This window comes from Palaemon carinicauda, chromosome 1 (assembly GCF_036898095.1).
Source record: "Palaemon carinicauda isolate YSFRI2023 chromosome 1, ASM3689809v2, whole genome shotgun sequence".
Taxonomy (NCBI): domain Eukaryota; kingdom Metazoa; phylum Arthropoda; class Malacostraca; order Decapoda; family Palaemonidae; genus Palaemon; species Palaemon carinicauda.
The window spans coordinates 285310676-285335860 of record NC_090725.1 but is presented as its reverse complement, the minus strand read 5'-3'; the positions used below and the strand labels follow the sequence as shown (position 1 = coordinate 285335860).

The 25185-nt window shown below is 34.2% G+C and overlaps 1 protein-coding gene across 1 annotated transcript in view; it reads right to left on the bottom strand.

The window, feature by feature from the left end:
• LOC137639379 (dentin sialophosphoprotein-like) overlaps positions 1–25185 on the bottom strand; it is an 86135-nt gene that overhangs the window by 40746 nt on the left and 20204 nt on the right. Inside the window, exons 4-5 of the mRNA XM_068371657.1 lie at positions 14315–14591; positions 10108–10250 (exon numbers count right to left, since the gene is read on the bottom strand). Of these exons, the coding sequence (XP_068227758.1) occupies positions 10108–10250; positions 14315–14591 (420 nt within the window). The remainder of the gene's footprint in view (positions 1–10107; positions 10251–14314; positions 14592–25185) is intronic.

Here is a 25185-nt window from a genome sequence, read left to right as displayed (position 1 = left end):
ATGTGGTTTAGTGTACAATACAGACCGAGGTAACACTGAAATTTAGTAGAGAGGTAGCATTAGTAATACGTCAATTTGCAAGAGCATAAAAAATATTTGTGTATGAGTTATATACCGTTTAATTAACAACGCTGGATAGAGTATATAGTGCTTGATAAAGGTCCCTATATTTTGAAAGTAATGCAAAAAAAAGGCAGCCCTGATAATGAGTTAAGATACTTACTAAATTAGCATGTCGAGCAATTAGATGGACAGACTCCCTTATACATATTTATAGGGAAGACAGTGGTAGGTGTTTCGAAAGTATGAGAAAAATACTAGAAGTTTATCAAGAACTGGGTTAATTACCTTTTATCTCAAAAGAGTTCTCTTGCTTGAGGGTACACTCTGGCACACTATTTAATTTCTTTTCCTCTTGTTTTGTTATTTTTTATAGTTTATATAGAAAACCTTTATTATAATGTTGTTACTGTTCTTGAAAGATTTTATTGTCCCTTGTTTCCATTCCTCACTGAGTTATTTTCTCTGTTGGGCCCACAAGGGCTTATAGCATCCTGCTTTCCCAACTAGGGTTGTAGCTTAGCAATTAATAATAATAATAATAATGATAATGATAATGATAATGATAATGATGATGATGATGATGATGATGATGATGATGATGATGATGATGATGATGATGATGGCTATAGTACCAATATTGAGATAGGATGCAAGTGTGAGATACTACACATGAAGAAAACGGTGATGTGAAGTACGTTTGGATGGTAAAAAATGGATTTATTCCTTTAAGCATTGCAAGAAAGAGATGGCAGAATTACTGCACGAGTACTCCTTAGACATTTCATCTCGAACACATTCAATTTCTGTCTCTCTGTCACTTTCATTCCCCACAACTCCGATCCATATATCACAGTTGGTTCAATCACTTTCTCATACAGAACTTTCTTTACATTCTTTTTACTACTCCCTTAACTGCCCCAAACACTTTGCATCCTTCATTAACTCCCTGACGTAAATCTGCTTCCACTCCACCATTTGCTGCAACAAAAGACCCCAAGTACTTGAATTGATCCACCTCCTCAAGTAACTCTCCAGTCAACATGACATTCAACCTTGCACCACCTTCCCTTCTTGTACATCTCATAACCTTACTCTTACCCACATTAACTCTCAACCTCCTTCTCTCACACATCCTTCCAAATTCTGCCACTAATCGGCCAAGCTTCTCTTCTGTGTCTGCAACCAGTACCGTATCATCCGCAAACAACTACTTATTTACCCCCCATTCCTGGTCATTCTCGTCTACCAGTTTCAATCCTTGTCCAAGCATTCTAGCATTCACCTCTCTTACCACTCCATCAACATACAAGTTAAACAACCACAGTGACATCACACATCCCTGTCTCAGCCCCTCTCTCACCGGAAACCAATCGCTCATTTCATTTCCTATCCTAGCACATACTTTACTACCTTTGTAAAAACCTTTCACTGCTTGCAACAATCTTCCACTATCTCCATATAACCTCATCACATTCCACATTGCTTCCCTATCAACTCTATCATACGCTTTCTCCAGATCCATAAACGCAGCATACACCTCCTTACCTTTTGCTAAATATTTCTCGCATATCTGCCTAACTTTAAAAATCTGATTCATACAACCCCTACCTCTTCTAAAACCACCCTGTACTTCTAAGATTGCATTCTCTGTTTTATCCTTAATCCTATTAATCAGTACTCTACCATACACTTTTCCCATCACACTCAACAAACTAATACCCCTTGAATTACAACACTCATGCACATCTCCCTCACCCTTATATAGTGGTACAATACACGCACAAACCCAATCTACTGGTACCATTGACAACACAAAACACATATCAAACAATCTCACCAACCATTCAAGCACAGTCATACCCCCTTCCTTCAATATCTCAGCTCTCACTCCATCCATACCAGATGCTTTTCCTACTCTTGTTTCATCTAGTACTCTCCTCACTTCCTCTCTCTCTCTCTCTCTCATTCTCGTCTCCCATCACCGGCACCTCAACACCTGCAACAGCAATTATATCTGCCTCCCTATTATCCTCAACATTCAGTAAACTTTCAAAATATTCAGCCCACCTTTTCCTTGCCTCCTCTCCTTTCAACAACCTTCCATTTCCATCTTTCACTGTCTCTTCATTTCTTGAACCAGCCTTCCTTACTCTCTTCACTTCTTTCCAAAATTACTTTTTATTCTCTTCATATGAATGACCCAATCGCTGACCCCACCTCAGGTCAGCTGCCCTCTTTGCCTCACTTACCTTGCACTTTACTTCCACATTTTTCTCTCTATATCTTTCATACTTCTCTACACTATTACCCTGCAGCCATTCTTCAAAAGCCCTCTTTTTCTCTTCCACTTTTACCTTCACTCCTTCATTCCACCATTCACTGCCCTTCCTCATGCTGCCTCCAACAAACTTCTTGCTACACACATCACTTGCAATTCCAACAAAATTTTCTTTTACTAACTTCCACTCCTCCTCTAAATAATAATAATAATAATAATAATAATAATAATAATAATAATAATAATAATAATAATAATAATAATAATAATAATAATAATAATAATGTAGAAATGAGAAGGGACAAAGTACTAAGGCAAGCAGGTGGTGAGAATTAGGAACACATGTCACCAGAAAGATTTTATTTGGATATCGTTTCTTTAATTTAATAAGATTTAAAAATGAAACTATTTTAGAAAAAGGCCGATTTCTATCAATTATCAGCCCTGTGTCATTTGGTGTTGAGGGAGGTAAGGAAATGTAATTGAAGAGAGAAAATATCAAAATAGCTTACGTATATAGAGATGACAGCCAGAGTATTACTGTAGAATAGTTGTCCCATGAAATAAATACTTTTGAAGGAGTAAAGTTATTGGTAGGATGCTCAACTGATTAGAGTTGAAATAAAATGAAAGCAGATATTAAGACTATTATGGATAAATGTGATTAAAAAAGTGTTTTTTTATTGGAGAACTAATAATTCATGCAAATGAATGGACAAACAAGAAAAGTGTCAACCAGTTAGTATTTGTAAGTTTCTATTTTGGGACCAAGAATTTTCTGTGAGATTGAATAAAGAATGAAGGAAAATGTGTAGAAATATGAATGTGGAAATAGAAGAATTACTGCCAGCTTTTTGTTCAGAATGCATCTGTAATGGTTAGAACGCTTCCTTAAGACTAAAATTACTGCCAGATCTTTGCTCAAACAGCTTCTATAATGTTTGAAAAGTTTCCTGGATGAAATGTAACTGAATTTGGAATGCAATATAAAAAGAAAGAAAATTAGAAATGAAAAATTCCAGATGAATAGAAAACAGATTAGTCTAAAATGGAAAACGAAATGAGACTGAAAGTAAGGTCTTGTTTGATATCACATGGGAGAAACATTACCCTATTTATGTGGTCCAGTGTGAAATAGAGACAGAGGTAATAGATTCATTTGCAAGGGCATAAAATATGTTCGTGTTTGAGTTATACACAGTTTGATTAACAACGTTGGATAGTGTATATAGTGCTTGATCAGGGTCCCTGTATCTTAAAGGTAATGCAACAAAGACAGTCATGATAATGAGTTAAACACTGGAATGATACCTCGAGAAGACACTTATTAAAGTAGTAAGGCAAGCAATTAGATGGACAGAGTCCTTTGTATATTATTACTATTATTATTACTTGCTGAGCTACAACCCTAGTTGGTTGGGAAAACAGGATGCCTATAAGCCCAGGGGCTCCAACCAGGAAAATAACCCAGTGAGGAAAGGAAACATTGAAAAAATATTCTAAGAACAGCAACACCACCAAAATAAGTATTTCCTATATAAACTATAAAACTTTTAACAAAACAAGAGGAAGAGAAATTAGATAGAATAGTGTGCCCGAGTGCACCCTCAAGACAGTGGTAGGTGTTTGAGAAGACACATAATACCACTATTTGTAGGAATTAGATGGACAGACTACTTAACATATCTAGGGTGAAGACAGTGGTAGGTGTTTTTAAGAAGACATACAATGCCACTATTTATAGGAATTAGATGGACAGACTACTTAACATATCTAGGGTGAAGACAGTGGTAGGTGTTTTTGAGAAGACATATAATGCCACTATTTGTAGGAATTAGATGGACAGACTACTTAACATATATCTAGGGTGAAGACAGTGGTAGGTGTTTGAGAAGTATATGAGAAAAATCTTAAGATGCCTTTCAAGGATAAACCCTATATCATTTACTGTTTATCCCAATAATGGACGCATAGAAATGTTGAAGTGGAGGAGAAAAATGTAGGGATAAATGTGCTAAATTTAAGCAAAACAGATCCTATGATGACTGGAAAGGAAGGATATCAAATAGAAGATAGGAGAGCTGCTCAAAGGATGCTGTGAGTAATGGGTAGAAACGAATTCAGGAGATGCTAAGGATCATAAAATGAGTAAAAGCATATGATGCAGTCCTTTTAGATGTTAATTATTTTTGTTGTAATTGTGAAAAAATAAGAGAGAATACGAAATGCTTAAATGATCTTTGAGATTAGGCAATACGGGTGTTCTCAATATATCAACCTTAATCTGGGACACCAGGACGTGAACAGGAAAACCTTTCAGAAAGGTTACCAGTATCAGTAATGGGCAAGACGAATGAACTTGATTAGAAGACGAGATAAAGAAGCCTCCAACTAAATAAAATTTCCTCTTGTTAGGGGTAGAAGAGACTCTTTAGCTATGGCAAGCAGCTCTTCTATGAGGACACTCCAAACTCAAAACATTGTTCTCTAGTATAGGGTAGTGCCATAGCCTTTGTCCCATGGTCTTCCACTGTCTTGGGTCAAAGTTCTCTTGCTTGAGGGTAAAAAGGGTATACTCGAGCACACTATGCTATATTATTTTTCTTCCTCCTTTTTTGTTAAACTTTTTATAGTTTATATAGGAGATATTTTAATGTTACTACTCTTAAAATATTTTATTTTCCCTTTTTCCTCTCCTCACTGGGCTATTTTTCCTGTTGGGCCCCCCTGGGCTTATAGCATCCTGCTTTTCCAACTAGGGTTGTAGCTTAGCAAGTAATAATAATAATAATAATAATAATAATAATAATAATAATAATAATAATAATAATAATAATAATAATGTAACAGGAGATAATTGAAAACACAAAAGAATGGAGACGTTCAACAGATTGGACTCATAGCAATAAGGACAGTCAGCATTAAGATGAGGGTTACCTGGCTGTATCAGTTGGTCCTAAGAGCTGATTATTTGATAATGATGGATAGAAAAGTTGGTACACACTTTAGATCTGTGTTTATGCCAAAAGGACAGATTTATTTTAAGGATTTCGATGGAAGGGGTACAGTATGTTATTGTTTGAGAGTGGGCTGAATAGACGAGAGATTTCACGAGTGACTAGTTTGCTGTTGCTATTACAGAAGTGCAATTAAATCGAGGAAATTAGTAATGGGAGAAGTTTTGCAACAAAACACAGCAAATCAGATTGATGTTATGTGGCAAAGCGTTAAAAGGAATCGAGAGAAATATATATATATATATATATATATATATATATATATATATATATATATATATATATATATATACATATATATATACATATACTGTATATATATATATATATATATATATATATATATATATATATATATATATATATATATATATATATATATAGATAGATAGATAGATAGATAGATATACAGTAGATATATGCTGCAGTATATAAACTTTTCAAGAGATTGTTGTTGGCTGTGTAAGAATATAGTTCAGTTGTGTGTGAATTATCGATTGTTAAACCCTGCTGCGTATCATTGTTAACAGTCTGAAAGAAAGTGAACAAGTTGTGCATGTTTGGCCCTTGAATTGTGTTCAGTATAATAAGGTTGTTGATAGGAACTTATGATAGAAGAGCAAGATGGCTGTATATGAGAATGTAAGGAAGAGAATGTCGAGTAAAAAAAAGATGAATTTTATTCCTGCAATCATTGAAAGGAAATGGTAGAATGACTACACTAGTTCAAATAAATTGTGAAATGTTGCTTTGATAGATACAGTTGCAAAGATTTCCTCGAACTATGTCTGATAGATATATTGGTAGAATGGTCTATTCAGAGAAAATGTTAAGTGTAATAATGCCCTGAAATGAATAGGGACATATTTCAGTTTAATAAGTATACTTAGAGAAAACTTCAAGTATATTAATGCTTAGAACTGGACAGGCTAATATTTCTGCTTAGGAAGAAGGGGTGTTGGCAGTAAACCTAAGAATAGGGAAGTATAGAGGACAGTGAATATGAGTTTAAGTTGTGATGTATACTGTGTGTGTTCTGAAAAAAGGATGAAAATGTAATTATGTTCAAATGAGTTGTTATTGCCTGGAATATAGACTTGAAAATAGATTTATAAAAGTAACTAGTTGTGTAAAACAAGAGAATATTCTGAGAATTATTATTATTATTATTATTATTATTATTATTATTATTATTATTATTAGCCAAGCTACAGTCCTAGTTGGAAAAGTAAGATTTATGATATAAGCCAAAGGGCTCCAACAGGGAAAAATAGCCCAGTGAGGAAAGGAAATAAGGAAATAAACTATGAGAAAAAAATTAACAAAATATTTTTAAAACAGTAACAAAATCAAAACAGATATGACAAATATAAACTATTTTAAAGACTTATGCCACCGTTAAAAGAAAATTATATAAGAATAGGCAGAAACAGAAATGGTTACTGAATAGTTGATGGATAACCAATGTAAATGTATAGAGCAATACTAGTGGTGACTGAATAGAAAGCTAAAAGTATAACTATGGCAGTGGCTGTCTAGGTAATGCTGCACCAAAGGTGTGAAGAGTCAGCTTAAAACGATGTACAAATATTAATAGATGGTATCACCTTGGTATCACTAATCAAAGTAAGGGATTTCAAACCAAAAACCTATTGAAAGGAGCCATTTGGGGACGATGCAAGTGGATGACCCTGTGAGGGTAGGAGGTCAGGTTTTGGATATTAAGATAAAGAATGCGAAAGTAGTAAAAACATGGAACCTAAAACCATACACACATACCTAGGGAGCACAGATCCCATGTAGTGTTGTTAAAGTTTGGTGTCATTCTTCATAAACTAGGATCCCTATAGAATGCCTTTTGCTTAGCCCGGTTTACAGGAATTTAGAAGGACTTGTAGCAGAGGTAGTTTCAAGGTGACCCTTAAGCTAATTTTTGTCAGTTTTAATCATCATCATCATCATCTCCTATGCCTATTGATAACACCAAGAACAGAAAATGCATTAACCGAGTGGAGAGCTGTAAATAGTAGACTGTTACTAGCAAAGTTCAAATCAAAGCATTGTAATATGAGTATTACAGTTTGCTATAACCCAACGAATGATTCCCCTGAAGAAAGGAAAAGATGAATACTATGAAGAACTGCAGAGTTTAATAGATGAGATCCCAGAGAGAGGTGTGAAAATTGTGATTGGCGACTGCAATGCTAAATTTCGAAGGAACAATCAAGGGACAGAGAATGTGATGGGTGTCGAGAGTCTTGGTGAAGTTGCAAATGAAAATGGAGCACATTTCATAAGTTTCTGTTCAGCAAACAGTCTTGTTAGTTTTCAAAGTACAAAAATTAGGTGGTCATTGTCTTCCATGAAATTACAATGTGTATTCATGACATTTAAAGCTGTTATGGTAATACTAAATGAAATCTAGAAGAATATACTTCACGGTACTTGCAATATACCACATTAACAGGTGGATGTAATTCAGTTTCACAAATTTATTATTTTATCATACTGAATATTTCCTAGTGCATCATACTTGGAAGTACTTTTTCAAAGCAATGATTTGATATACAAGACTTTATTGTGCTGTTAATAACATGACAATAAAAAGGAAATATCCCCATACTGTGTCATATGATAATAGAGGGATGTTTCCAGAATTGATTTTCAGAGAGATTCCCCACACAAAAAATAGTGATATAATTGCTAGGAAGGCATATCATTGCAAATTTGATATTTCATATATAACTTCATTATCCTAACATAATAATGAAAATGAAATATTACACAGTGTCATATGGAAATAGATTTGTATTTTATAGAAATCTTAATATTTAGCTTTATAGCAGAAAATATCGATATAATTAGTAAGAACTGATAAATTGTATTTCCTAGCATTTTCCTTATGGATTTTTGAGATATAAAAAAGTCAGTGCTTATTAATATTTGTCAGTATCAACGATCAAGTATATTTCGCTTGAGCAAAATGGTGCTTTCCCTTGACAATGACAGCTAAGAAAAAAATATTCCTACTGCAGACAATTTCCAACACATCGATTTTTGCACATTCCCTTTACCCGGAGTTACATTTTTCTCGTGTAAACTGGAGTCAGCATTTTTTTTTTTTTTTTTTTTTTTTGAGGAGATTAGCCATTTGATGTTGTCAATAACTTTAGTGTTGAGTCAAGTATGAGAACTTTATCATGGTCGTTGCAATAGCAGAACGTTTAATATATTTTAGAAGAACATCCTCTGCTAGTGGAAGCCTGAGCAGTAGTCCTGATTTACACCAGCAACTACATCAAAGATTATTCAGGGCCATCTGATACACAAACTACTAAGGACGGGCAAGACTGTATGGTTCTTGAACAGAAATACAACACTGAAGTGAACCAAAGCCATGTATACTTGTGGGATCACGTTGACACTAAAAACCCAAATGAAATGGCTTTCCACAAAACCTTTGTTTGCTGAAAATAGTTAAGTTGAAGAGAGTGCTTCATATGAACACTAGTATTGAGACACCACCCAAAAATCAGGAATTTGGATCGGTCATCGTCACAAGGAGTAGCAGACAGCACAGGGTTATCTTCAAGTGACCATCACAGAAATGGTCAACTTATTCCAAGAGCTTACAGTAGAAAAATTGGTTTGCATATCATATAGAGTTTGTGCTTCCAAAGAATCTCATAGGGACTTGAATCAAGTCAAATTTATTGGAGGAAAAGCCTAAATACTTGCCTCCTTGAAAGTGAAGGTAAACAATTGTGAGAAAGACTTTTAAGAAAGAAAAAGTTAAGTAGTTTTCAGAAACATATCTGCTTCAGATAATTCCTCATGCGATAACTGCTGAAGAATATGACTGTACTAAAATTCAAATCCTCTTTATTTGACTGAGGGCAGAATGAGAGTATTGGAAGACACTTGCATAAAATGTCTAGATACATTACCTAAGGTAACAATCAATACTTCTGTCATTGTTGATGCCATGTATGCAACCCACAGGTGACCATTTCATCCAAAAAAAAAAAAAAAAAAAAAAAAATCAAAGACGTAGAACAACGCTACAGATACATCCTTCTTCGAGATGTCCCAATGAACATCATATATTCACTCTTACTCTGCTAAATATGATCAACTTCCCAGTCCAAATGCAATTGAAAAGATAAGGCAAAAAAATCAGGAATACAGGAGCTATATAATATCCAGAATCACCTTTCAGTGCCTACCTTCAGGGATTTTGTGTTGTCCAGTTCATCTCGACTTGTCTCGTGCCTTTATAAAGAAGTAAAAAATAATGTTTTTTTTTTTTTTTTAAGAAAAGAAGTGAGAGAGACATCACCACACTTGGACCAACTCGCATGGAAGCTGACAATCGAACTATCCTCCATACAATTTACAGTGCTGAAGAATTAAGTGCAAATCGTATTGTCATTCCTTCCAATGGCATAGATGTTATCATTCTGGTAATCTGTTACTGTGCAATATCAACTTCCTTGACCAATCTATGAATATTAACAGATCTTAAGACATTTATCCGTGGCCATGATACATTCATTTAATTAGATAAGGACAAATGCAACTTGTTACCCTTATTTTATGCATTTTCAGGTAAAGATGATGATATTGTTCTACTGACTTGGCAAAAAGAAGTTGTGGAAATGTCTTGGGTAGATGCTTTTTAATCCCCTGAAATTATTTGCTAAAGATATGCAGTTGCAGATTATCAGTGCCGAACTGATGCAACCTTGCCTGTCCTTAGTAGTGCATGCATCAGGTGGCACTGAACTATCATTGGTTGAATTGCAGATACAAGACTTTCTAACAGTAAAATCCAGACTATTAAAGCCTTCCACAAGCAGAAGATGCTCTTCTACAACATACCCAACATTCTGCTATTGCAACAATCATGAGCAAGTCCTCACGTAAAGCAAACCTAAAATGGTTAACTGCGCATCATAAGGCAGGTCTCTGCAAAAAATCTCTGCAACACTGACTCCAGTATCACAGCTAATCTGGGAATAAGTTTGAGGTGTACGTGAAAAAATTAGCGTGCGGAGATTTGTGTCTGCAGCAAATATAAAAATGTTCCTTTTCTTGGCTGTCACTGTCAAAGAAAGGCAACAACTTGTTCAAGGGCTGTATACGGATGACGCTGATTCTTGCTAATAACAAACATTGACTTTTTTATATTTAAAAAATTCGCAAGAAACCGACAATGAAATGCAATTTAAAAGTTCTTACTAATAGTATGAAAAAAATCTTTTGTGGTTTGTTGAAGGAAAATATAAAAATTTCTACAAAACGCGAAGCTTATAACAAATCTTTTGATTGCCTTCCAACACAAATGTGCATATTTCCTCTTCGTTTTCCTATTATCAAGAGAACAATAAAGTCTTATATGGTAAGTCAAATTGATACTTTAAGCATGTCCTTCCAAAGGATGTACAAATTATGTAACAGCATGTAATAGTACATTTTATGTACTATTACTATATAACAGAAATATTACAACAATATTTTCGAAAAGCGACTTTATATACACCTGATAATGTAGTCTTTGGCAAGTACCGTAGATGCTGAAATGTAATGTAATGGATATTTAAAGAAAATAAAAGTAATTCTTCTATCTTTAATTAGCATTACGATAATAGCTTAAACTGTATGGTTAGACAAATTTCTTGAAAAACAATATCCCTTATTTTCTATTGCAGCAAAACTGGCAAAAAATTAGCTTGTGGGTCATCTCAAAACTATCCCTATGTAGACGTCTCTACGAAATTCACAGAAGTTCACAGAAGCTTGACCAAGCAAAATGCATTCTATAAGGACCCTAGTTTACAAAAATGTGACACCAAACTTTGACAGCACAAGGTATCCATTCAACGCCCTCTTGCTCCCCTATTAATATGCAGAACTGAGAGAGATTGAGTTACAAGGATTTTGGATGTCTCAAGGACTTTTTAGTCCATCCGCGAAGACTCCATAATTTGGTAGAGCGATTTAGTTTAAGCATTTAGAGAAATCTTATGAGCTTGTCTAACTTATTCTTGAACTGGTTTACCTAAGTGTTATTGTTTACATCTGCTGATAGTCTATTCCAAGTATTTACTATTTTTTATGTAAAGAAATTGCCACATTGAGAGAGAGAGAGAGAGAGAGAGAGAGAGAGAGAGAGAGAGAGAGAGAGAGAGAGAGAGAGAAGCAGCAATTAAAAAGAAAAGATCTTCCAGAACCTGAAAGATTAAAGGAGATAGGATACTAACACACTCGTGTCAACCAAGGTCCCTGGAAGAAAAAAGTTATTACTTGCCAAGCTAAAACCCTAGTTGGAAAAGCAGAATGCTTTAAGCCCAGGGGCTCCAACTGGGAGATTAGCCCAGTGAGGAAAGTAAACAAGGAAAAATGAAATATTTAAAAAACAGAAACAAAAATAAATATTCCCCATATAAACTATAAAAACTAACAGAGCAAGAGGAAGAGAAATAAGAAGTGTGTTCCTGAGTGTACCCTCAAGAAAGAGAACTCTTAACCCAAAACAGTGAAATGCCATGTTATAGAGGCTGTGGCACTACCCAAGACTAGAGAACAATGGTTTGATTTTGGAGTGTCCTTGAAGAGCTGCTTACCAGAGCTAAAGAATCTTTTATACTTGAGTAAGTAAATACAGAAGTGTAAATCAGAGAGTTGGAAGGACAGATGATGTACAGAAAAAGAGGGTGTTACAGGTAGATGGTTATTGGTTGCCTGTTTTGATTGCAGTGAGATTGGTCAGGGAGAGGATTGTGAAAGAAAAAGCAAATTAAAATGGTTTTGTATGTGGTGAACTGAGGTATAAAGGATGGAGTACAGATAGGAGAATTAATCCTTTTTGGAATAATGGTCAATGGATCACTTTTCCAGGACAGGATTACTTTATAATTGTAGCCACCTTTATACATCTCCTCCAGGATGTACAAAGCAATGTGAGTAGCAGGTAAGGCTAAAAGGGGTGAACTAGAAAACTAAAGTGTGTACTGCAGAACACAATACATGTGCTTTGTTGAATTGTAGTTAGCGTTGCCCATTTTACTAGGGCTGGTAAAACTGTATATAAAAGCAATTGCCATATGAGAAAGAATATCGCAGGAATTAATAGAAGTGTTTCAAGAAAAAGGAGCTTGTGGTCAACATAATAAATACTGGAGTTTGAAAAATAATCATGGTTTGAGTGGATGGTTGGAGAATGATACTGTTTTAGTAATCCCAAAGAGGTTTGCTAATGCATAGTGTTGTTATTATCATCATCATCATCATCATCATCATCATCATCATTATTATTATTAATATTATAAGCTACAACCATAGTTGGAAAAGCAGGATGTTATAAGCCCAGGGGACCCAACGGGGAAAATAGCCCAGTGAGGAAAGTAAACAAGGAAAAAGATAATATTTTAAGAACAGTAACAACATTAACATAAATATTTCCTATATGAACTATAAAAACTTTAACAAAACAAGAGGAGGAGAAATTTGATAGAATAGTGTGCCCAACTGTACCCTAAAGCAAGAGAACTCTTAACCCAAGACAGTGGAAGTCCATGGTACAGAGGCTATGGCACCATACAAAACTAAAGAACAATGGTTTGATTTTGGAGTGTCTTTCTCCTTGAAGAGCTGCTTACAATAGCTAAAGAGGATATTAATAATACTCGAGTTGATTGTCATAAAGGAAAAATATAAATGAACTAATAGAAGTGGCAGTAATTGAGTTAATTTTTTATGTTATTTGTGATCACAAAGGGATATAAAAGTATAGTAATAGTGGCAAATCATATAGGAAAGTTTGCATATTAATTCATTGAGAGAAGAGAGATCATTAAGTGAGACTTTAGCGAGCTTGTGTGTGTGTGTGTGTGTGTGTGTGTAACTATACGTAAGTATTCAGTGACAATATAACATGAGCTTAAAGACAAAAGTATAAATGTGAGAAGAACAACAACAGGTGTAAGGCATAGAAAGACTAATGAGTTTGAAGAAGCATACGTGAGGAAAAATGAGATTGCACAGATCGGACACTTCAGCATGGAAGAAGTTTGGAGATGAGAATATAAAAGGAATATGTGGTATTGATGAAGTTTCTTGCAATTGTTCCTGCCAGTGTGTGGAGTTTTTAAATTTTTGAAAAAAAAAAAAAAATCTGTTTGGAGTTGTGAAAGATCACTAGTATGAAAATGATGTCCATGCAAGGAATGAAAGTAGTGTGTGTGATGGAAAGAATTAATTTGGCGAGTAACATGGTGAATATTACGGCAAAGTTTCTGCACGAATACTAAGTGAGAGAACACGACAAACATTATATACAGTATTGGTAATACTAGGATTTACAGTGACGGGAGTCATTATCATCATTATGAATATCATCACTATCATTATCATCACTATGATTATAATCAATATGATTATCATCACTATTATTATCATCACTAGCATTATGATCACTATGATTATCATCACTATGATTATCATCATTATGATTATCATCACTATGACTATGATTATCATCACTATCATTATCATCACTATTATTATCATCACTATCATTATCATCACTATATCATCACTATGAATATCATCACTATTAATATCATAACTATGATTATCATCACTATTATTATCATCACTATCATTATCATCACTATGAGTATCATCACTATCATTATCATCACTATCATTATCATCACTATGATTATCATCACTATCATTATCATCACCATTGTTATCATCACTATCATTATCATCACTATGAATATCATCACTATGATTATCATAACTATGATTATCATCACTATGATCATCACTACTATTAATATCACCAATATCATTATCATCACTATGAATATCATTACTATGATCATCAATATGAATATCAGCATATGTTTATCATCACTATGATTATCATCACTATCATTATCATCACTATGATTATCATCATATGCTTATCATCACTATGATCATCATCACTATGACTATGACTACTATTATCATCACTATGCTTATCATCACTCTGATTATCATCACTATGACTATGACTATTAATATCATCACTATTAATATCATCACTATGATTATCATGACTATGATTATCATCACTATGATTATCATCACTATGATTATCATGTCTATGATTATCATCCCTATGATTATCATCACTATCATTATCATCACTATGAATATCATCACTATGATTATCATCACTATTAAATCATCACTATGATTATCATCACTATGATCATCATCACTATTATTATCATCACTATCATTATCATCACTATGAATATCATCACTATGATTATCATCACTATGCTTATCATCACTATTATCATCATCACTATCATTATCATCACTATGATTATCATCACTATGACTATGATTATCATCACTATGACTATGATTATCATCACTATGACTATGATTATCATCATTATCATTATCATCATTATGAATATCATCACTATGATTATCATCACTATGACTGTGATTATCATCACTATCATTATCATCACTACGATTATCATGCCTATGATTATCATCACTATGATTATCATCACTATCATTATCATCACTATCGTTATCATCACTATGATTATCATCACTATTATTATCATCACCATGAATATAATCACTATCATTATCATCACTATCATTATCGTTCACTATGATTATCATCACTATGCTTATCATCACTATGACTATGATTATCATCCCTATGATTATCATCACTATCATTATCATCACTCTACATTTTTCATTCAAGGAAAAATAAGTTCTACTATGTTTTATTCTTGAGAAAAGTTTAAACATTTTATGAAAGGTTTTAATTTGTTTTACCCTTGAAAAACATACTCTAATGTGTTTACTCTTTCAAAAAAGTATTTTTTTTTCAAGAAAAACTCACTTGTGTTTTACCTTAAAAATTTCCCTAACATCAGAAAAGGAAATAAAATAAGGAGTCAGATTCTCCTGAGAGAGAGAGAGAGAGAGAGAGAGAGAGAGAGAGAGAGAGAGAGAGAGAGAGAGAGAGAGGGGGGGGGGGTTATTAAACTAGGAAGGGTATGAAAACATATTTTAAAGGAAATTCAACTAGAGTTTAGAATGGAAAATGAAGCAAGACTGAAAGGAATGTCTGGCATAGCATTACATAAGGGTTATTTATATACTTTGTAGTACTGTCTGTATTAAGTTGATTTGTGCAAGGTTAATGAGTGCAAGTAGATAGTTCATTGAATAAAACTCGGTACTGTAATGTATAATGCTTATTTGATTCTAGTCCTTGTAGCTCTAAGGAAATGTAAAGGAAATTTATTGTTTATAATAAACTAAAAGGAAAAGTACATAAATAACACTAATAGAGCAACAGATAGATAGACATTGAGAAGCTAGACTTTAACAAGCTTGCTTCATTTTCTCGCTAGATATAGCAAGAATTATTTAGAGGGAAAATGTTGGAGTCTATTAGTGATAGGCTCTGGGTCACGTGCTGTTAAGGGAGGTCACAAGTTGATATTTGAAACTATTGATTGATTTTAGGTTTTCTGGCATCCTGAGATGACAGTACTATATTATTATTATTATTATTATTACTTGCTAAGCTAGAACCATAGTTGGAAAAGCAGGATGCTATAAGCCCAGGGGCCCCAACAGGGAAAATAGCCCAGTGAGGAAAGGAAACAAGGAAAAATCAAATATTTTAAAAACAGTAACAACAGTAAAATAGATATTTCCTATATAAACTATAACAATTTAACAAAACAGTGGAAGAAAATTACATAGAATTGTGTGTCCGATTGTACCCTCAGACAAGGGAACTCTGACCCAAGATAGTGGAAGACCATAGTACAGAGGCTATCGCCCCACCCTAGACTAGAGAACAATGGTTTGATTTTGGAGTGTCCTTTTCTAGATGAGCTACTTACCATGGCTAAAAGGTTTAAATAAATGAAAGCAGACATCAAGACTATTTCAGATGAATTTTATAAAAAGACCATGTATACGAGAACCAATAATTCATGTGAAAGAATGGAGAGAGAGAAATAAGTGTCAACCATTTAGTATTTGTAAGTTCTTGTCTGAGACCAAGAATCTTCTGTGAGATTAAAGGAAACAGTGAATGAGAAAGTGTAAAATATGATTGTGGAAATATAAGGAAATGGAAAATTTTTTTTTACTGAATTTGGAGTGCAATATAGAAAAAGAGAAGAGTGTCAAGTAACATTATAGATAAATATCATGTTGATTTCAAAATGAAAGGAGACAATGTATGGTCTTGTATAATATCACATGAGAGAGATACAGTATTTGTTAATTATGTGGTTTAGTGTACAATACAGACCGAGGTAACACTGAAATTTAGTAGAGAGGTAGCATTAGTAATACGTCAATTTGCAAGAGCATAAAAAATATTTGTGTATGAGTTATATACCGTTTAAGTAACAACGCTGGATAGAGTATATAGTGCTTGATAAAGGTCCCTATATTTTGAAAGTAATGCAAAAAAAAGGCAGCCCTGATAATGAGTTAAGATACTTACTAAATTAGCATGTCGAGCAATTAGATGGACAGACTCCCTTATACATATTTATAGGGAAGACAGTGGTAGGTGTTTCGAAAGTATGAGAAAAATACTAGAAGTTTATCAAGAACTGGGTTAATTACCTTTTATCTCAAAAGAGTTCTCTTGCTTGAGGGTACACTCTGGCACACTATTTAATTTCTTTTCCTCTTGTTTTGTTATTTTTTATAGTTTATATAGAAAACCTTTATTTTAATGTTGTTACTGTTCTTGAAAGATTTAATTGTCCCTTGTTTCCATTCCTCACTGAGTTATTTTCTCTGTTGGGCCCACAAGGGCTTATAGCATCCTGCTTTCCCAACTAGGGTTGTAGCTTAGCAATTAATAATGATAATGATAATGATAAGGATAATGATAATGATAATGATAATGATGATGATGATGATGATGATGATGATGATGATGATGATGATGATGATGATGATAATAATGGCTATAGTACCAATATTGAGATAGGATGCAAGTGTGAGATACTACACATGAAGAAAACGGTGATGTGAAGTACGTTTGGATGGTAAAAAATGGATTTATTCCTATAAGCATTGCAAGAAAGAGATGGCAGAATTACTGCACGAGTAACAAATAGATTGTAAAATAGTTTCCTGATAGGTACTAGTGCAGAGATTTCCTGGGGCTACCTTAGCTGGAGAATGTGTCAAGTGGTCAAAGAACTGGACAGACATATTTCCCTTTAGGGAGAAAGGAAGTGGACATTGAACATAAGGTAAATACACATGAATAAATGAGAGTAAGTGTTTCAATGTCTAATGATTGAAGTAGGAGAGAGTGTTCAGATAATAATTTACAAGGACTGGTTGAGTGTTGGTAAAGAAAAAATTAAGTCTGAAAGACCATATATTGGGTCAAGTTCCTCTTACTTGAGGATACACTCAGGCACTATATTTTATCTAATTTCCCTTTCTCTAGTTTGGATGTTAAAATTTTTATAGTTTATATTGGAAATATTTATTTTATTGCTGTTACTGTTCTTAAAGTATTTTATTTTTCCCTGTTTTCTCTCCTCACTGGGCGATTTTCCCTGTTAGGGCGACTGGGCTTATCGCATCCTACTTTTCCAACTAGGGTTGTACGTTAGCAAGTAATAATAATGATGATGATGATAATAATAATAATAATAATAATAGAATGTGATCTTGTAAACAAAACAGTGTAGGCAGTTAGGTAAAAGAAGAAACAGCCAATGAATGGAAGAACTCTCCTTGGGAATATATACTTGATAATGGAAGCAATCGATAAACGAAAGAATAGCAGACCGCCATACAATTGCAGATGAGTTGAGAAATAAGAGTTCGAATATTTCAGGATGATGATTGGAATGACAGACATAGTAACATTAAGAGTATCATATTTGAGCTTGTAGTGAGGGCAAGATTCGTCCATGCTGAGAGAGAGAGAGAGAGAGAGAGAGAGAGAGAGAGAGAGAGAGAGAGAGAGATGAAAATAAAGTGCGGTATGTGGTAGATGAAGAAACATCGGATGAAGTGTAGAATAAATTCTGAAACATTGTCAAGTAGAGTTTGGAATGGAAGGTAAACTAAGATTTAGGAGAAGGCCTTGTATCGTATAACATAGGTGCTATGTGTCCTAGTTACGTGGTTTGATATACAGTGTCTGTATTAAGTTGATTTGTGCAAGGTTAATGAGTGCATGTGTATAGTTCATTGAATAAAGTTTGGTACTGTAGTGTATAGCCTTTTGGGCATTGTAACTCATAAGAAAGGAAAAGAAAAAGTAGTTTTTGTAATGAATTAACTAAAGGAAAAGTACCTAAATAAGAAGCAAAGTTACATACATACATATCGCAAGGCACTTCCCCCAATTTTGGGGGGTAGCCGAAATCAAACAAATGAAACAAAAAAGGGGAGACTTCTCCTCTCTACGTTTCTCCCAGCCTGACAAGGGACTCAACCGAGTTCGGCTGGTAGTGCTAGGGTGCCACATCCCACCCTCCCCCGTTATCCACCACAGGTAAAGCTTCATAACGCTGAATCCCCTACTGCTGCTACCTCCGCGGTCATCTAAGGCACTGGAGTAAGCAGCAGGGTCTACCGGAACTGTGTCACAATCGCTCGCCATTCATTCACATTTCTAGCACGCTCCCTTGCCTCTCTTACATCTATCCTCCTATCACCCAGAGCTTCCTTCACTCCATCCATCCATCCAAACCTTGGACTTCCTCTTGTACTTCTCCCATCAACTCTTGCATTCATTACGTTCTTTAGCAGACAGCCATTTTCCATTCTCTCAACATGGCCAAACCACCTCAACACATTCATATTTACTCTAACTGCTAACTCATTTTTTACAACCATTCTCACCCTCACTACTTCGTTCCTAACCCTATCTACTCGAGATACACCAGCCATACTCCTTAGACATTTCATCTCGAACACATTCAATTTCTGTCTCTCTGTCACTTTCATTCCCCACAACTCCGATCCATACATCACAGTTGGTACAATCACTTTCTCATACAGAACTTTCTTTACATTCATGCCCAACCCTCTATTTTTTACTACTCCCTTAACTGCCCCAAACACTTTGCATCCTTCATTCACTCCCTGAAGTAAATCTGCTTCCACTCCACCATTTGCTGAAACAAAAGACCCCAAGTACTTGAATTGATCCACACCCTCAAGTAACTCTCCATTCAACATGACATTCAACTTCACACCACCTTCCCTTCTTGTACATCTCATAACCTTACTCTTACCCACATTGACTCTCAACTTCCTTCTCTCACACATCCTTCCAAATTCTGCCACTAATCGGCCAAGCTTCTCTTCCTCGTCTGCAACCAGTAGCGTATCATCCGCAAACAACTACTGATTTACCTCTCATTCATGGTCATTCTCGTCTACCAGTTTCAATCCTCGTCCAAGCATTCGAGCATTCACCTCTCTCACCACTCCATCAACATACAAGTTAAACAACCACGGCGACATCACACATCCCTGTCTCAGCCCCTCTCTCACCGGAAACCAATCGCTCACTTCATATCCTATCCTAGCACATACTTTACTACCTTTGTAGAAACCTTTTACTGCTTGCAACAACCTTCCACTAACTCCATATAAGCTCATCACATTCCACATTGCTTCCCTATCAACTCTATCATACGCTTTCTCCAGATCCATAAATGCAGCATACACCTCCTTACCTTTTGCTAAACATTTCTCGCATATCTGCCTAACTGTAAAAATCTGATTCATACAACCTCTACCTCTTCTAAAACCACCCTGTTATTCTTTGATTGCATTCTCTGTTTTATCCTTAATCCTATTAATCAGTACTCTACCATACACTTTTCCCATCACACTCAACAAACTTATACCCCTTGAATTACAACACTCATGCACATCTCCCGCACCCTTATATAGTGGTACAATACACGCACAAACCCAATCTACTGGTACCATTGACAACACAAAACACATATCAAACAATCTCACCAACCATTCAAGCACAGTCACACTCCCTTCCTTCAACATCTCAGCTCCTACACCATCCATACCAGATGCTTTTCCTACTCTTGTTTCATCTAGTGCTCTCCTCACTTCCTCTCCCTCTCACTCTCTCTCATTCTCGTCTCCCATCACCGGCACCTCAACACCTGCAACAGCAATTATATCTGCCTCCCTATTATCCTCAACATTCAGTAAACTTTCAAAATATTCCGCCCACCTTTTCCTTGCCTCCTCTCCTTTTAACAACCTTCCATTTCCATCTTCCACTGTCTCTTCAATTCTTGAACCAGCCTTCCTTACTCTCTTCACTTCTTTCCAAAACTACTTTTTATTCTCTTCATATGAATGACCCAATCGCTGACCCCACCTCAGGTCAGCTGCCCTCTTTGCCTCACTTAACTTGCACTTTACTTCCAGATTTTTCTCTCTATATTTTTCATACTTCTCTACACTATTACTCTGCAGCCATTCTTCAAAAGCCCTCTTTTTCTCTTCCACTTTCACCTTCACTCCTTCATTCCACCCTTCACTGCCCTTCCTCATGCTGCCTCCAACAAACTTCTTGCTACACAAATCACTTGCAATTCCAACAAAATTTTCTTTTACTAACTTCCACTCCTCCTCTAAATAATAATAATAATAATAATAATAATAATAATAATAATAATAATAATAATAATAATAATAATAATAATAATAATAATAATAATCAGGTGGTGAGAATTAGGAACGCAGGTCACCAGAAAGATTTTATTTGGATATCGTTACTTTAATCTCATAAGATTTAAAAATGAAACTATTTTTGAAAAATGCCATTTATATCAATTATCAGCCCCGTGTCATTTGCTGTTGAGGGAGGTAAGGAGATGTAATTGTAGAGAGAAAATATCCAAATAGCTTACGTATATAAAGATGACAGCCAGAGTATTACTGTAGAATAGTTGTCCCATAAAATAAATACTTTTGAAGGAGTAAAGTTATTGGTAGGATGCTCAATTAATTATAGTTTAAATAAAATGAAAGCAGATATTAAGACTATTATGGATAAATGTGATTAAAAAAAGTGTTTTTATTGGGGAACGAATAATTCATGCAAAAGAATGGGCAAACAATTAAAGTGTCAACCAGTTAGTATTTGTAAGTTTCTATTTTGGGACCAAGAATTTTCTGTGAGATTGAATAAAAGAATGAAGGAAATGTGTAGAAACATGAATGTGGAAATAGAAGAATTACTGCCAGTTCTTTGTTCAGACTGCATCTGTAACGTTTAGAACGCTTCCATAAGACTAAAATTACTGCCAGATCTTTGCTCAAACAGCTTCTATAATGTTTAAAAAGTTTCCTGGATGAAATGTAACTGAATTTGGAATGCAATATAAAAAGAAAGAAAATTAGAAATGAAAAATTCCAGGTGAATAGAATACAAATTAGTCTAAAATGGAAAACGAAATGAGACTAAAAGTAAGATCTTGTTTGATATCACATGGGAGAAACATTACCATATTTATGTGGTCCAGTGTGAAATACAGACAGAGGTAATAGATTCATTTGCAAGGGCATAAATATGTTCGTGTTTGAGTTATACACAGTTTGATTAACAACGTTGGATAGTGTATATAGTGCTTGATCAGGGTCCCTATATCTTAAAGGTAATACAACAAAGACAGTCATGATAAAGAGTTAAATACTGGAATGATACCTCGAGAAGACACTTATTAAAGTAGTAAGGCAAGCAATTAGATGGACAGAGTCCTTTGTATATTATTACTATTATTATTACTTGCTGAGCTATAACCATAGTTGGTTGGGAAAACAGGATGCTATAAGCCAAGGGGCTCCAACCAGGAAAATAACCCAGTGAGGAAAGGAAACAATGAAAAAATATTCTAAGAACAGCAACACCACCAAAATAAGTATTTCCTACATAAACTATAAAACTTTTAACAAAACAAGAGGAAGAGAAATTAGATAGAATAGTGTGCCCGAGTGCACCCTCAAGATAGTGGTAGGTGTTTGAGAAGACACGCAATACCACTATTTGTAGGAATTAAATGGACAGACTACTTAACATAATCTAGGGCGAAGACAGTGGTAGGTGTTTTTGAGAAGACATACAATGCCACTATTTGTAGGAATTAGATGGACAGACTACTTAACATATATCTAGGATGAAGACAGTGGTAGGTGCTTGAGAAGTATATGAGAAAAATCTTAGATGCCTTTCAAGGATAAACCCTATATCATTTACTGTTTATCCCAATAATGGACGGAGAAGCATAGAAATGTTGAAGTGGAGGAGAAAAATGTAGAGATGAATGTGCTAAACATACGCAAAACAGATCCTATGACGACTGGAAAGGAAGGATATCAAATAGAAGATAGGAGAGCTGGTTAAAGGATGCTTTGAGTAATGGGTAGAAACGAATTCAGGAGATGCTAAGGATCATAAAATGAGTAAAATCATATGATACAGTCCTTTTAGATGTTAATTATTTTTGTTATAATTGGGAAAAAATAAGAGAGAATACTAAATTCTTAAATAATCTTTGAGATAAGGCAATACGGGTGTTCTCAATATATCAACCTTAATCTGGGAGACCAGGACGTGAACAGGAAAACCTTTCAGAAAGGTTACCAGGATCAGTAATGGGCAAGACGAATGAACTTGATTAGAAGACGAGATAAAGAAGCCTACAACTAAATAAAATTTCCTCTTTTTAGGGGTAGAAGAGACTCTTTAGCTATGGTAAGCAGCTCTTCTATGAGGACATTCCAAAATCAAACCATTGTTCTCTAGCATAGGGTAGTGCCATAGCCTCTGTCCCATGGTCTTCCACTGTCTTGGGTCAAAGTTCTCTTGCTTGAGGGTAAAAAGGGTACACTCGAGCCCTCTATGCTATCTTATTTTTCTTCCTCCTTTTCTGTTAAACTTTTTATAGTTTATATAGGAGATATTTTAATGTTGCTACTCTTAAAATATTTAATTTTCCCTTTTTCCTCTCCTCACTGGGCTATTTTTCCTGTTGGCCTCCCCTGGGCTAATAGCATCCTGCTTTTCCAACTAGGGTTGTAGCTTAGCAAGTAATAATAATAATAATAATAATAATAATAATAATAATAATAATAATAATAATAATAATAATAATAATAATAATAATAATAATGTAACATAAGATAATTGAAAACTCAATAGAATGGAGACGTTCAACAGATTGGACTCATAGCAATAAGAACAGTCAGCATTAAGATGAGGGCTACCTGGCTATATCAGTTGGTCCTAAGAGCTGATTTGATAATGATGTTTAGAAAAGTTGGTAGACACTTTGGATCTGTGTTTATGCCAAAAGGACAGATTTATTTTAAGGATTTCGATGGAAGGGGTACAGTATGTTATTGTTTGAGAGTGGGCTGAATAGACAAGAGATTTCACTAGTGACTAGTTTGCTGTTGCTATTACAGAAGCGCAATTAAATCGGGGAAATTAGTAATGGGAGAAGTTTTGCAAGAGAACTCAGCAAATCAGATTGATGTTATGTGGCTAAATGTTAAAAGGAATAGAGAAATATATATATGTATATATATATATATATATATATATATATATATATGTATATATATATATATATATATATATATATATATATATGTATATATATATATATATATATATATATATATATATATGTATATATATATATATATATGTATATATATATATATATATATATATATATATATATATATATATATATGTGTGTATATATATACATATATATATATGTATATATATGTATATATATGTATATATAAATAAATATATATATATATATATATATATATATATATATATATATATATATATATATATATTTATATAGATAGATAGATAGATAGAGAGATAGATATAAATATATGCTGCAGTATATAAACTTTTCAAGAGATTGTTGTTGGCTGTGTAAGAATATAGTTCAGTTGTGTGTGAATTATCGATTGTTAAACCCTGCTGCGTATCATTGTTAACAGTCTGAAAGAAAGTGAGCAAGTTGTGCATGTTTGGTCCTTGAATTGTGTTCAGTATAATAGGGTTGTTGATAGGAACTTATGATAGTAGAGCAAGATCACTGTATATGAGAATGTAAGGAAGATAATGTCGAGTAAAAAAAATGGATTTTATCCCTGCAATCATTGAAAGAAAATGGTAGAATGACTGCACTAGTTCAAATAAATTGTGAAATGTTGCTTTGATAGAGACAGTTGCAAAGATTTCCTCGAACTATGTCTGATAGATATATTGGTAGAATGGTCTATTCAGAGAAAATGTTAAGTGTAATAATGCCCTGAAATGAATAGGGACATATTTCAGTTTAATAAGTATACTTAGAGAAAACTTCAAGTATATTAATGCTTAGAACTGGACAGGCAAATATTTCTGCTTAGGAAGAAGGGACGTTGGCAGTAAACCTAAGAATAGGGAAGTATAGAGGAAAGTGAATATGAGTTTAAGTTGTGATGTATATTGTGTGTGTTCTGGAAAAAGGATGAAAATGTAATTATGTTCAAATCAGTTGTTATTGCCTGGAATATAGACTTGAAAATAGATTTATAAAAGTAGCTAGTTGTGTAAAACAAGTGAATATTCTGAGAATTATTATTATTATTATTATTATTATTATTATTATTAGCCAAGCTACAGCCCTAGTTGGAAAAGTAAGATGATATAAGCCCAAGGGC